The sequence below is a fragment of the Lichenostomus cassidix genome, chromosome 5 (genome assembly GCF_008360975.1).
Source record: "Lichenostomus cassidix isolate B80296 chromosome 5, HeHo_3.0, whole genome shotgun sequence".
NCBI lineage: Eukaryota > Metazoa > Chordata > Aves > Passeriformes > Meliphagidae > Lichenostomus > Lichenostomus cassidix.
Window position 1 is genome coordinate 23,052,919 of NC_139486.1, and position 13,143 is coordinate 23,066,061.

Consider the following 13,143-nt stretch of genomic DNA (forward strand, 5'->3'; position numbering starts at 1 on the left):
GAGGAGCAAAGCAGCTGAAGGGACTCATGTCACCAAGCAGAGACCTGCAGTGCCTGCTCTGGATTTGTTTCCTCTGTTGATCCGGGAGGAACAGAGGGAGATGACAGTGTGGATTTGGCTAGGAAGATGTTTTTGCACAGGAAAAAGCATGAACCAGAGATTTGTGCCTCTGCATGCTCCTTTGTAAGCTGGATTGGAGAAGTTCTATTCTGCAGACACTACTGCTTCAAGGTGCTATTCCCATTTCTACTGTTGTAGCAGAACATGTGTCACGAAGCCCAGCACCTCACTTTGGGGCCCAGAGTGAGCAATTTGGCAGATAGATGTAGGAGAGGCTATATGGGGCCTTCTTTTGTCAGCTTAGGTAGGAGGGGAGACTACCTGGCTTTGCAGGCTATTGTCAAAGCACTGTGACTGGAGGAGGACCCTGGCAGAAGCCCACTTTCCTTTGTTCCGTATGGACAAAAAGGGTTGTCTCTGGTGCCTTCCAGCAGAGGAGCAATTGGTTCACCTCTGCAGGATCTCCTTTCCTTTCCTTTCCTTTCCTTTCCTTTCCTTTCCTTTCCTTTCCTTTCCTTTCCTTTCCTTTCCTTTCCTTTCCTTTCCTATGTTGCTTGCTGCATCCCATTGAGCAGGAACAAGGCTGCAAGGAGTCTGAGTTGAGAGTGCCTGTCAGACCCAGCCAGGGAACCTCCCAGTGTGGCTGGGACTAGCAGGAAGGATGGCACTGGAAGAGATAGTTTGGTTGCTAGACATGAGGAAAAGAGATCTTGGAGGCTCAGGGACAGGGAGGTGTGCATGCAGTGTAGTCACTGCCCAGAACACACACTGGCACCTTGATGTCCTTGGAGACCATATATATATATATTTGATGTCTGTTGCTGACCTGAGTCCTTTCTGCTGACCAAGCACTGGGGTAAACCAGCCTGCACCTTTCCACCACAGGCTGCCTGACGCAGTGTGGCTGTTTCTGAGGAGCACTAGCAGGCTTGTGTGGGGTGGGAAGAAGCAGCTGAGGCAGCATATGGATCTTGGTTTGTGGTCCCTGAGGCCTCTTCTTGTGGGCTAGCCCTAGCCCTGGTATGCTGCAGAGGGTAGGAGTGTGTAGCTCTGAGTGTACCTGCCTGCTTCTGTTCACAGTGGGAATGTCCACTGTGGCTGACAGCAGAATAGAGGGGGTTGGATTGAAGCCTGGATGTGGCCCTGTGTTAAATTAAGCCTATGAAGCCTTGCCCTTGGTGCTTGTTTGTTTTGTGCTCTCATTACTTTAATCCCTTCAATCCCTTTGTTCATATGGAGACAAACGCTTTGTCCAGTTGGTCTGTCATAATGACATAACACTCTGACCGTGCTGGGGAGTGACAGGGATGAGCCATGAAGCTCCTCCAGAGAGCCCTAATGTATTTTCTGAGTGGGGTTCCCAACATATTTGGGGTTGGCCACTGGTTGTTCTCATGAACTCTGTCCTTAGCTTGGTACAGAGCAGGAAACACTGTATTGCACAGCCAAATCCTTCTCCCTGGCCTGCTGCAGATTCCTGCATCATTGGTACCTCTAACTGTCTTAATTTCTGGCTTGGTCTTCATGGCCCTTGTATGTCTCAACTGTGTGTGGAGCAGCTGGTGGGATGAATGGGGGAGTTTAAGAGCACAGGACTGAGGAGGACCTCTAGGTCATTAAGTCTGAACTTCAGCTGTCATTGCTGGCTGTGTGTCTCACAAGACAGCCCCCCTCCACCAAGCAGTAACACTTTGGCTCTGAGGAATAAGGTAGTGCTGGGAAAGCTGTTCCTGAGTCTTTGACGCCTTCCGTCTTGAAACAGTCTCTAGAGCACCACTGGGTTCTCTGAGGGCACTTGAGGTCTTGCCAGGCCATGTACACTGGCATTGGGACTGCCCTGTGTCTTTGGGCTAGCATCATCTTGGCATTTCTTGGTCTTGGCCGCTCAGAGCTGTCCTGTGAGCAGTGAGCGGGCCCAAGTCCCTCTCACTGATGACTTCACCTCTTAGCTTGAAGTATATGTTCCTGTGGTTTGTCTCAGGGTGGTGCTGAGGTTGATCCCAGTCCTGCTGCTGTGTGTCTCATCCAGCACTTTCTGCACTGCTTGTGCTTCCTGACACAGCACATTTCATCAGCATTCCGACTTTTCTGGGCCAAGCTCTTTAGTGAAGATAGAAAGCGACATTATTCCATGAGGATGGCTTCCTCCTCACTCTCCATCTGAAAATTGCCCTCAGCTCCCCTTAATGCACTTTTTGCCAATTCCTATCTTCTCTGGCTTAGTTCATGCATTCTTACATGGTGCTGTAGGAAAGCCTTTACTGCAGGCCAAATGGAAGAGCCCAGTGGTGTTTCCCTGAGATACACCAGCTTCCTGGGATAAGCCCAGCTTCCTTCCCAAAGACTGTGTCTGATGAGTGCTGAGTCAGGGGCAGAGGCAGAACTTGAGGCAGGGTTTGAGCGTGGTGACTTCCCACTTGCTCACCCTGTCCTTAGAAGAAGGCACAGCGAGCCATAGTCTGGCCCACCACCCCTTTGCCTCTGGATGGGATCTGTCAGTGTCCTCCCTGCATGCTGGCACTGAGTTTCTCAACAAGAATCCTCCTTGGATGATAGCTCCGTGCAAGCAATACCAGGAATTGGGAGAAAGAGACATAACTCATCATTCCTGGCTTACAAACAACCATGATAAGAGTAACCCTGACAGAGCGGCTCACCATAGGGGCCACATCTGTTTTCCACAAGGCTCAGGAAGCGAAGCAGTCCTCCACAAGCCATCCTGCAGCTGCGTCAAGCAAGCTCTGCAGATGTGGGACTACTGTCACCACAGATGTCCCCACCATGCTCCTTGGTGCAGAGGCTGCCTCAGACACCTGCCCAGCTGAGACCCCTTTGGTTTGTAGCACCTGAATGGGAGGCACTGGGTAGGGAGTTTAGTTCACCCTCAACTTCCTCGCATCTCACAAGGCTCTCTTCTCTCCACAGATATCAATGAGTGCTTGATGCAGGGCCTCTGTAAAGATGCTGAGTGTATGAACACCCGTGGCAGCTTCCGTTGTACCTGCAAGCCTGGAACCATGCTAGACCCATCCCGTAGCCATTGCATCTGTAAGTGCTCCAGGGAACCCCACAGTCTGGGGAGGGGCCTGAGCAGGACTCCATGGCTGAGTGGAGGCTACAGTGTGCTTCATTCCTCCTTTGAGTCTGCCTGAGTGGGGCTGTTCTCCACTTGTGTGCAGGATGGGTCCCAATCATGCATTATCATTCTCCATGGACATTGCATGGTCCCTGCAGAGGCTGCAGGGAATGTGCATGTGGTGTGGCAGCAGAGGACACAGCCCCCTGGGATGAGAGAACTTCCACATGAGCTGGATTTTCTTGGGGAATATATTGTTGGGGAAAAGGCCCAGTGGCTGATGGCCAGGAAAGAGCTGAGTGTCTCTTGTTCTCTCTCTGGAGAGCTCAGAGCTTGACCTCTGGCACTGACAGGGCTGTTGTGTTTCAGCGGACAAAGCAGTGTCGATGGAGCAGGGGCTGTGTTATCGCTCGGCAGCCGGCGGTGTGTGCACCTTCCCCCTCTCGCACCGCATCACCCAGCAGATCTGCTGCTGCAGCCGTGTCGGCAAGGGCTGGGGGGACAACTGCGAGGAGTGCCCCATGCCCGGCTCAGGTGAGACGTGCCCACTTCAGCTTTGTTCTGGTTAGACTGGGGTTTGGGTTTGCCTGAACACTGACAGCTGCAGGACCCAGAGCTGAGGAGTGCAAATGCTGTCCTGTGAGATGGGTTCAGCAGCCCGGGAAGCAGACCTGGATAATACTGGGAAGATGGAAAAGGCCATGATGGGAAACCACTCTGTACCAGAGGGAGAACATAGCCATGTCTGTGCCTGGCTTTATTCAACAGCCCTTTTTTCTTGCACATCTTTTGCTGGGAAGAAAGCCAGGGGAAAATTAGTTTGAGTATCTCAGCATGGGGTCAGGTGGAAGGGAAAGCACAACAATCCTCAGGGGTCAGAACAATGTTCAAGTGGTTTGTGCAGAGTATCTTGAGTGATGTGCAAAGTGCTCAGTGCCAGGGTACTCTGGGTTCACTTTTACCTGCTCCCTTGCTCACCTTGGACCTTCCTGTAGCATGATCTCTTCCTAGAAGCACTGACAGTGAGAAGGGATTTAATTTTGGAGGTCTGGGAATGCCTGTGAGAAACCCACCCTGCTCTGTGAGCACATTCCTTCTACTGGAAGCATCCACCCACTGCAGCCCAGATGTGTTTCCTTAAGAATTTAACCCTTAGAAATTGCAGAAAATTTTAGGATGGGGGAAACTGGCACCTGCATTCACATACATGCCTGTCCTTCTTCACTCTTGTATTCCACTGTCCCACTATCATGGCTGGTATGGTAAGCCAGGTGATCCCTCCACCAGCCTCCAACCTCTGCTTTCATAAGTTTTGATTCTATTTTCTTTCACAGAGGCCTTCAAGGAAATTTGCCCAGCAGGGCATGGCTACACCTACTCCAGCTCTGATATCCGACTGTCAATGAGAAAGGCAGAGACTGAAGAGCTGCCCTTCAGCTTAGAAGAGCAAGGGGAGAACAGCAACTGGACTTTGGACTGGACAGCAAGGAGACAGAAACTGCAGGACAGCCTGCGTGGCAGCATCCTGGAGGCATTCCCCTACCCTGGCACCTCAGCAAGACAGGGTAGTGTGTGGTCTATTGCTTAAAGCTGCTCCATCTAGGCCCCTAGCAAGGGTGGAAAACTTCTCAGGTCCTGTCATAGGCCACAGATGGACCTCTGGCTGAAAAGGGCTCCCTACATCTGTAGGACTATAGTGTGCCTGAGGTATGAGGCATCAGGTCTTCAAGCCTTCGGAGAGAAGGTTGAGTGTTTCAGGGTCCTGCAACCTCATCTTTGCAGTTGGTGCTGACTGGCCAGGCTGCCTCCACCAGGACCTCAGGCCTGCGTGGCAAGCCTGGCACTCCAGTCCTTGGGCTTTTGTCCAGACCAGCTGGAGGGCAGTGTGACCAACTGCTTGTGCCAGTACTTTCTGGAGCAGAAGCTCCTGGGGTCTGGACAGTGCCAGGAGTCCAGGTGTGTTGGCTTTGGGAACAAGCTCTTGCGGAGAAGTGTGAGGGACTGAATGGCAGTGTCTTAGAGGTGGGTGACATTAGGGCAGTCAGGGTTTGAGGAGGATGCCTGTCTGTCTTCTCTCTACTCACCATGCACTGTTTCCCTTTCCAGGTGAAATTTCCCCTGCTGTGCAGGTGAGTAAGGTTTGTCTTGCTGCACCTCAGTGCATCCATGGTAGCTTGGTGGACTGGAAGGGGGACATCACAAAAATTAACTGAAAGAGGGGAGATTTAGTTTATATATTAGGAAGACATTCTTTACTGTGAGGATGGTCAGACACGAGAACAGATTGCCCAGAGAAGTTGTGGATGCCCCAGCCCTGGAAGTTTCCAAGACTAAATTCGATGGGGCTTTGAGCAACCTGGTTTAGTAGAAGGTGTCCCTACCTATGGCAGATGGGTGGAATTAGATGACCTTTAAAGTCCCTTCCAACCTGAAGCATTCTATGATTCTATTCCTGCTCACACTCTTTCACTGTTCAGCCAGGCAGGTGTGTGAGTATGGCTCCAGCCATATCTACACTGCATCTCACAGGGATTGAAGCTCTGGACAGGAAGGATTATCCAGGATGAGCTCAGTCCTAAAGGGCAAAAGGGTGAATTACAGCAAGCATCTATCCCACTATAAAAGGACACCAAGGAGAATTTTGCTTTGAAATTCTGGTCTGTGCTGCAAATTCAAGTTTGCTCTGCTTTCACTGACTTCAGTGATTATCAGCTATACTTACACAGCTGAGGTTAGAGTGCTCACTGTTCAGCCTGACTGTAGGGCTGATGGGCAGCAGGATAAGAGGAACTGCTGTGGTCAGCTTTGGGCATGCTCTTTTCACAGACCCCAGTGTCCTGCTCAAGCCCACCTCACAGCCAGCTCTCCCTGTGTTGAGGTGGGTGAAGCAAAAACACCACTGGAGTGGTCAGGGCAGGGGTCTTTAACAGTGGCTGTGTGAATTCACCCTGTCTGATGGAAGCAGCCTGGGGAGTGATTTTCTGTTTTGCTCTCCTAGGGCTGTGTTTCTTTATTGTGCTCTTTATTGTGCCTCTTGAACCCTGCCGTCAGCAGAGGTTCAGCCATATCTCTCCTGAGCACCTCTGTGCCCTCTTGCAGTATCAGCTCATCCTTCTGACATACATACAGCCCCTCTGAGGGAAGGGACAGCACTGCCATTGTCACTGCTTCATAAACATGAAGTGACTTGGCTGAAGTACACATGAGAAATCTCAAGACGGGGCAGGAATTTTAACCAAAGCTTGCAAATGTGAAGTCTGGAACTTACATTGTTCAGCTGCTTGTTTTCTTCATCCATTGTGGAAAGCTCCATGGAGCACAGACTCAGGACTCACATTGTGCTCCAACATTTCCTTTGTCAGCCATAGGTTTGCCAGGAGGGGATGCTGAGAAAGAGCTCCTAGCACAAAGCACCCTTCTAGTAGGTATCACTCTTGAGGCAGATCAAAGCAGCAGCTGTCTTCAGCCTTCCAGAGCTGCGGGTGACAGTGGCAGTATTTACCATGCCTAGATGACCTTTCTGGCTGCCTTGATCAGGTGTCTGCCTGAGTAGCAGTGCCCTGGGTCTCACCTGCACAGTGTGCTGGCATGTGGTGGCCCCTGGGGCATGGTCTTAAGTTGTGTTTTGCCTAGGATGACATGCTCAGGACAGAGTAGCCCTGCCAAATGCACCCAGCCAGGGCAGTTTCTCCTCCTAGGACAGTGGTCTTGGGGAGAAAGAGGACCCAGTAGGTGGGTGGGAAAATGTCTGAGGGATGCTACATCCCAGTTCCATGCACAAGAATAGAGGTAGTCCTATGTTTCTGTCCCTCAGGGCACTGCTGATGCCACTGCAGAGCCTGCCATGCGCAGAGGTGAGTGCCAGGCTGGTGGGGTGGTGGGGTGTTTGTGGGGAAGAGAACGGGACAGTGAGGAAAGTGGGGAGGCTGGGAGCTGCATCCTCTGCATGGCAGCCCCCAGTGCTGAGTAGGACAGGCTCCTGGATGGGCTGGCTGTGGGGCAGGACCCCTATCACACTGGGTGGATGATGTGGGGCTGTGGGAATGTGGGGAGGTAATGAATATCCAGCAAGGTGAAGGAGGCTGTGTTAAATAGTAAGATGATGGAGTTGCTGCAACCACCCTGCAGCCCCTTCCCTTGTTCTCTTTTGCTGCTGTGGTTGCCAGGACAGCCAGCACAGGTAAACCTTTGGCAGGCACGTCTACCTGAAATCAGGGGCTTGAGTCACTTCTCCTTCCACAGCAGAAGAGGAATTCTGGCATGGTCCTCACCAGCCTGGCCCCACTAGCACCTGGGATGCTGCTGCTCCAACACAGGTGCCAGCAGGTGTGTGTGTCCACCATTCTTGGGGATTTCCTGCCTCTCTTTGCCTGGTACTACAGGGAAATTATGTCCTAAGGTCTGCCCAGGGGCTCTCTCCCTTAAGCAGTCTGTTAGTCATCCCACATGCCTCCCTTGACTTCCCAAAGAAAAGTCCCTGTCGTGCCACCCTGGGGTCTTGTCCCAGCCTGGGCCCAGCTGCTGCCAGCCAGGGAAACCTGGCCAGCCATGGGGAGTCACAAGAGCGAACCTGTATGGGGAACAAAGTGCTTGCATCTCTCAGTCCCTCCCTGGCTGCGGTGCCCTTGCAGTGTTTGCCGAGCGAGGGGGATCTCGCACCCGCCCCGGTGGCTTTGGCCCCGTGCCCCTCCCGTGGCGTGAGCTGACTCATCGGGAAGGGGGAGCGCAAGGGGAGGCATGTGGCTCCCGGGGCGGCTTGTTTACTGCGCCGGAAACAAGGGTACTGTTGTTCCAAGGTTGCTTAAGTGTCTGGGAGTGTGGCCCTTGCCCTGCGCCGGGGGCTGGAGCACCTTGGGGAGCAGGCCTGGCGGAGGCACCTTGCTGAGGAATGCGTCTTCCTCAATGGCCTTTTGTTTGGGGTTGGGCTGCCCCCACCCCGGCTGGCTCTGTGCCGAGGGGTGTGTGGTGCCTCGCTGCCCCTCCACTGCTGCTTGTGCTCGGCTTAGCAAGGTGGTGCGGGTCGGGGAGCCCTGCCGTGACCCTGTCACAGGTGTCAGGTTCTGCTACCAGTCCTATTCCAAGGCGTGGGGTTGCAGTGCAGGTGAGCAGTACAGGGCACTGGGGCATCCCAGCTGGGCTCAGGTCAGAGGAGCCAGAGGAGGTGGCAGGGTCTGTTGTGAGCTCCCTGCCATGCCGTGGGTGCAGGCTGCCTGAAGAACAAGAGGAGCAGGCTCAGCACCACTCTCCAAGAAGGGAAAAAGCAGCCTCCTGGTATGGTGGTGGGGACAAAAAGCAGCACTAGATTCCATGCACCCTTTTGGTGCTGCTCCCAACCCTGTGCTCTCTCCTTGCAGCGGTCAGTGGCTGTGCCTCTTCACCCCTTTCCTGTGGAGCTGGTGCTTGTGTTCTCACCCCCGAGGGATACAGCTGCTTGTGCCACCCTGGTTACACCTTGGACTCCAGCCGCCTCCGCTGCATTGGTAGGTTGGCAATTGATGGTTAGCCTGCTCTGCCTTCTGGGTCTCAACAGCCCAATGCATCTTTCAGGCCCTTGGGGGACTGTCTTCTGTAGCTCTGCTGAGCCCCTGCCCACCTGCTACACTGCGGGGCTGGCAGGGGGCTGGCAGGCAGCTGCAGCTGGTGACTGCCTGTCTTCCTTCCCTGCCTGGGCATAGATGAAGATGAGTGTCTGAAAGACCCTTGTGCTGGAAAAGGTCGCTGCATCAATAGTGTGGGCTCCTATTTCTGCCTCTGCTACTCTGGATACACCCTGACTGTCTCAGAGGGCAAGCAGAGCTGTGAGGGTGAGTAGTGTTCACCTGGCACAGGGCTGCCATCTCTCCAGATCCTCCTTGTTCTCTCATCCTCACGCTCTCGTGAATGTGCACATACACATGCACTCGTACACACATGCACACCTGCACACACTCCCTTCCCAGAGGCCTGCCCACAGACAGCTTGATCCGTGGGCATCACTCTCTGCTGCTTGCTCAGGGATGGGACCTTGCCTGTGATGATTCGGGCAGGAGTCTGTGATGCCAGCCCTGACCACTGCTTCATGGCAAGGGCAGTGCTAGGGCAGATGGGGGATAGAGGAGACCCCCAGCACAGATCCCTTGGGTAGAGCCAGCTGCAGGTGGAGCAGGTCCTCTCCTACACCCAGCCTTCCTGACACTGGACGGGGAAGACTTAAGACTGTCTTCCCATGTGTTGCCAGATCGAGATGAATGTGAGCAGCCTTCTATCTGCCGAGGACAGCGGTGCATCAACACACCTGGCTCCTACCGCTGCCAGTGCAAGGAGGGCTTTACCATGGGCCCCAGAGGACAGTGTGAAGGTGAACCTTGCTGCTCCCACCTTCCCTGCCCCTCCAACCCACCCTGTGCATGGCTGAACACCTTTCCTCATCACTCTGTGTCTCCTTCTGGAAGGGAGGTAGGACACCCCCACACTTGTCTGTGCTGTGCCCTCCTAAGGACTGCCTGTCTTCTGACTGTAGTAGGAACAGGCTTTCCTGGGCAGAGGGAATGGAGTTCCCCCAAGATTCTCTCCCACCTCTTCATGGAGTTCCCCAATGACCAGCCCTTTCAGGCTTCCCATTATGGGAGGACATGCCTATATATTTTCATGCCACCTTGACTCTAGTGCTGGCAAGTAGAGTTGCAGGGAGAGCAGGCTGCAGAGACTCAGGCCACCCATTCCCACTGCTTGCCATTCAATGGCAAGACGTGGGCCCTTCACAGCTTTCATCCTTGTGAACATATGATGTGCCTGATCAAAGATGCCCCTGTCCCAGTAGCTCAACTCCATCATAGAGTGGGAGCCTATTTTAGGAGGCAGTACAGGAAACAGGGCATGCACAGAATGCTGCTTCCCCCACACGGCCTCCAGAAAGCACTTGCCTTAAGGACAACTGAGCTGGAGGTTGCATCCTAATCATAGTTATGAAACGCCCTGATGAGACAGCCCTGCACAGATGTTCTCTGATCCCTTTCTCTGCCCATGCACATTCCTGGCCTTGGCAACATCCTGCAGCAATGAGTTTCGTTGCTGACTTACGTCAGCCCTCAGGTGTGGGTGTAAGATCCTGAGGGATAGGTGGGGCCATAAGAAGTTTTGCCTAAGCCCATACTCATCTCAACCCCTATTGGGTATCACTGTGCCCTGGAGGGAAACTCTGAGGATCCAGCTGGAGAGGATATGTTGGAGATTGATGCACTGTTTACCTTTGGGAGCCTGAAAGAACTGTGTTTCTTGGCAGATGTCAATGAGTGCGTGGATCCCAGCTCTTGCCCCAGTGGGAGATGTGTCAATACGCTAGGATCCTACAAGTGCGTCAGCTGTGGAGTTGGCTACCGGCCCAGGAATGGGAGATGTATTGGTGAGAAACTTGGGCTGCCTCTGGGCAGCACTCTTGCCCCCCCCAGCAGCGCTCCCTGTAAGCCTCAAAAGGAGCAGGGGCACAGGCACGATCCTTCCCCTGCAGGCAGCCAGCCAGCTTGGCCACGGCTTATTGTACTTGCAGCCTGTGTGGAGGGACTGCCCTGAGCACCCTCCCATACCATATTGCCTTCTGCTGTATCACACAGATGTGGATGAGTGTCTTGTGGAGGGGACTTGCGCTCATGGACTGTGTATCAACCTGGATGGTTCCTTCCGCTGTTCCTGCTACCGAGGCTACGAGGTAGCACCTGATGGGAAGAGCTGCCAAGGTACTAGGGAGCTACAAGTCCAGACACTCTGAAGTGTCCAGAGGTTTCCCTTGGCTCTCACTGAGCACTTGGCTCTGCCTAAGTCCTGGGCCCATGCTGGCTGGTTCCCCCAGCACAAGTGCCCCTGATCATGGTTGCTCTGCATTTTTTCCACTCATCCCACTCTCCCTTATGTGTTTATACAGATATCGATGAATGCACAGCCCAGGCTGCCTGTCCCTCTGGACTCTGCCTCAATACTGAGGGCTCCTATTCCTGCATGTCTTGTGACATCGGCTATGCTGTCTCCAGAGATGGCAGCATGTGTGAAGGTATCCCTTCCCCAGGAACAGAGAAGCGGGTGCTGGAGGAAATGAGGGAAGAGACATTGCCATAGCTGTGGTACTGGTGGGGCAGGAGGACTTTAGCTTCAGGATCCTTTTCCAGCTCTTTAGCTTCCTGTTCAGCAGAGAGCATGAAAGGCTGCAAGCAGATGTCACTTGAAGCAGCAGGAAGATGATTTTGCTCACACAGGAAAGAGATGGGGAAAAGACTCATGGACTAATGATTATCTAGGAGATGCTAACAAAGGCCCGTGGAATACAGGAGGCCTGGAAACATTGGCAGAGTTGTGTGTGGTTTAGTTCAGAACTTAGTGCCTGGGAGCATATACTTAAAATGTAGGTTTTCAACAGGAGAAATCTTGGGTCCACAACCTATGGAGAGACTGTGGGCACCCTGGTTGCATCATTTTTCCGCAGCCTCTAATGTAACTTGGGCATGTTTAAAAGGGAAAGCTAAGATCAAGGGCTCTGCTGTGCCAGGTATGCTGGCAGGGAGTTAACAGCAGCATAGATTTGTGTTGGTTGCAGTGCTGAGAGTGCTCAGTCCCAGCTTTACAGCTCAACTGCCCCAGCACAAGCCGAGAAGCTCCTTCTCTGGTGGCTGACCCCGGGGGATATCTTGGGCTTGAGATGGCTTGATGCAAATTCGATGTTTGGAGCAAGGGAAGGGAAAGGGCAGAGCTGGCAAAGGTATTTGTTTAAAGAATGGCCACGTGCTGAGAATTTATCTCTGGAGCACTGCAGAGCTCTGCAGCCTGCATGTAGCTGGCAAATGGAAGATCTTGCCTTTGATGTGACTCTAAGAAGTATCCCCCTGTATGGGGGCCTCCAGGGAGGGAAGAGAGGGAAGTTTTCCACCCTTAATTCTCTGTTTTGGTGTCTGAGAAAGGCCGTGTGAAATGAGCTTATTTTCCATTTGATTTTTGGGTGTGATGGAAGAACTGTGTTTTGATGCCAGACATCTGCCCTCCCCTTTTCCCAAGACTCCACGTGAGCTGCCCCATCTCAGCCACCTTGCCCCGGCCATTTCACAAGGGCATCTTATCAGGGTTCAATACTGTTTGGGTCACAGTGACCTGATGGCAGGATGGCATGTTCCTCCCTGCCTTGGCTGATGGCCTTGTCCATGGATTTAGGTTTCATATTTGAAAAATGATAAGGGTTTTGTGATAGTTTTTTTGTAAATAAACTAGGTTTTGGTTCCTCTCCAGAACGATTCAATAATACTACTTGCAACCCTTTGAGACTGAAAAGCTGGGAATCCTGCCCTGAGGCAGTAGGGAGTGATGATGCTCTTTGTGCTGTGGCATGCTCAGTGCTCTGCAAAGGGGAAGATGTTCCTCCCTACCCTCAGGAGCTGCCAGTCTCTTTAGCTACCAGCAGTGCAGTGTTCTCCAGTGCTTGCACTTCATCTCAAAGCCCTCTGTGGAAGGGAAGGTCTCCTTCTCTCCTCTGCTATGAGCAAAATCTTCAGAGTGCCAGCAGACTCTGCCAAGGCCTGGGGGAGGGGAGTTGGGTAGGAGAGGATTTTTGGGGAGCTCTCCAGTTCAGTAAGAGCTGTTGTAGGCCCCTGGACAGCTATTCCACGAGAAGGATGTTGTGGGCAAATCTGGCAGGTGGGAAAGCAGAGCCTCAGAAGGTAGGGCTGGTGCTGCATTGGTTTCCTGATGTTTGCTCTTGTGAAGTTGGCTGAAGAGAGGATTTGTCAGCAACTGTGACTCTGCATTGGCCTCTTGGTAGTTTCATACCCAGAGCAGAGTTCTGCTGGAGATGGACACTGGGGTTAGCAGTATCCTTGTGCTCACAGAATCACAGAATGTCCAGGGTTGGAGGGGACATCTGGAAGTCCTCTCATCCAACCTACTGCTCAAGCAGAGCCACCAAGAGCTGCCTGCCCAGGACCACATCCAGATTGGTTTTGAATATCTGCAAGAAGGGAGACTCCACAACGTCTTTGGGCAACTTAGGCCAG

The 13,143-nt window shown here is 52.9% G+C and overlaps 1 protein-coding gene across 7 annotated transcripts in view; it reads left to right on the top strand.

Annotated features, from left to right (window-relative positions):
- LTBP2 (latent transforming growth factor beta binding protein 2) overlaps positions 1-13,143 on the top strand; it is a 73,142-nt gene that overhangs the window by 48,930 nt on the left and 11,069 nt on the right. Inside the window, exons 10-21 of one of the 7 annotated variants that reach the window (XM_085061782.1) lie at positions 2,986-3,108; positions 3,506-3,670; positions 4,471-4,701; positions 5,243-5,265; positions 6,951-6,990; positions 7,379-7,462; positions 8,491-8,616; positions 8,812-8,940; positions 9,354-9,473; positions 10,398-10,517; positions 10,726-10,848; positions 11,034-11,159. In XM_085061782.1, coding sequence (XP_084917908.1) covers positions 2,986-3,108; positions 3,506-3,670; positions 4,471-4,701; positions 5,243-5,265; positions 6,951-6,990; positions 7,379-7,462; positions 8,491-8,616; positions 8,812-8,940; positions 9,354-9,473; positions 10,398-10,517; positions 10,726-10,848; positions 11,034-11,159 — 1,410 coding nt within the window. The remainder of the gene's footprint in view (positions 1-2,985; positions 3,109-3,505; positions 3,671-4,470; positions 4,702-5,242; positions 5,266-6,950; positions 6,991-7,378; positions 7,463-8,490; positions 8,617-8,811; positions 8,941-9,353; positions 9,474-10,397; positions 10,518-10,725; positions 10,849-11,033; positions 11,160-13,143) is intronic. The other 6 variants (XM_085061783.1, XM_085061787.1, XM_085061786.1 and 3 more) reach the window with 6 other exon arrangements.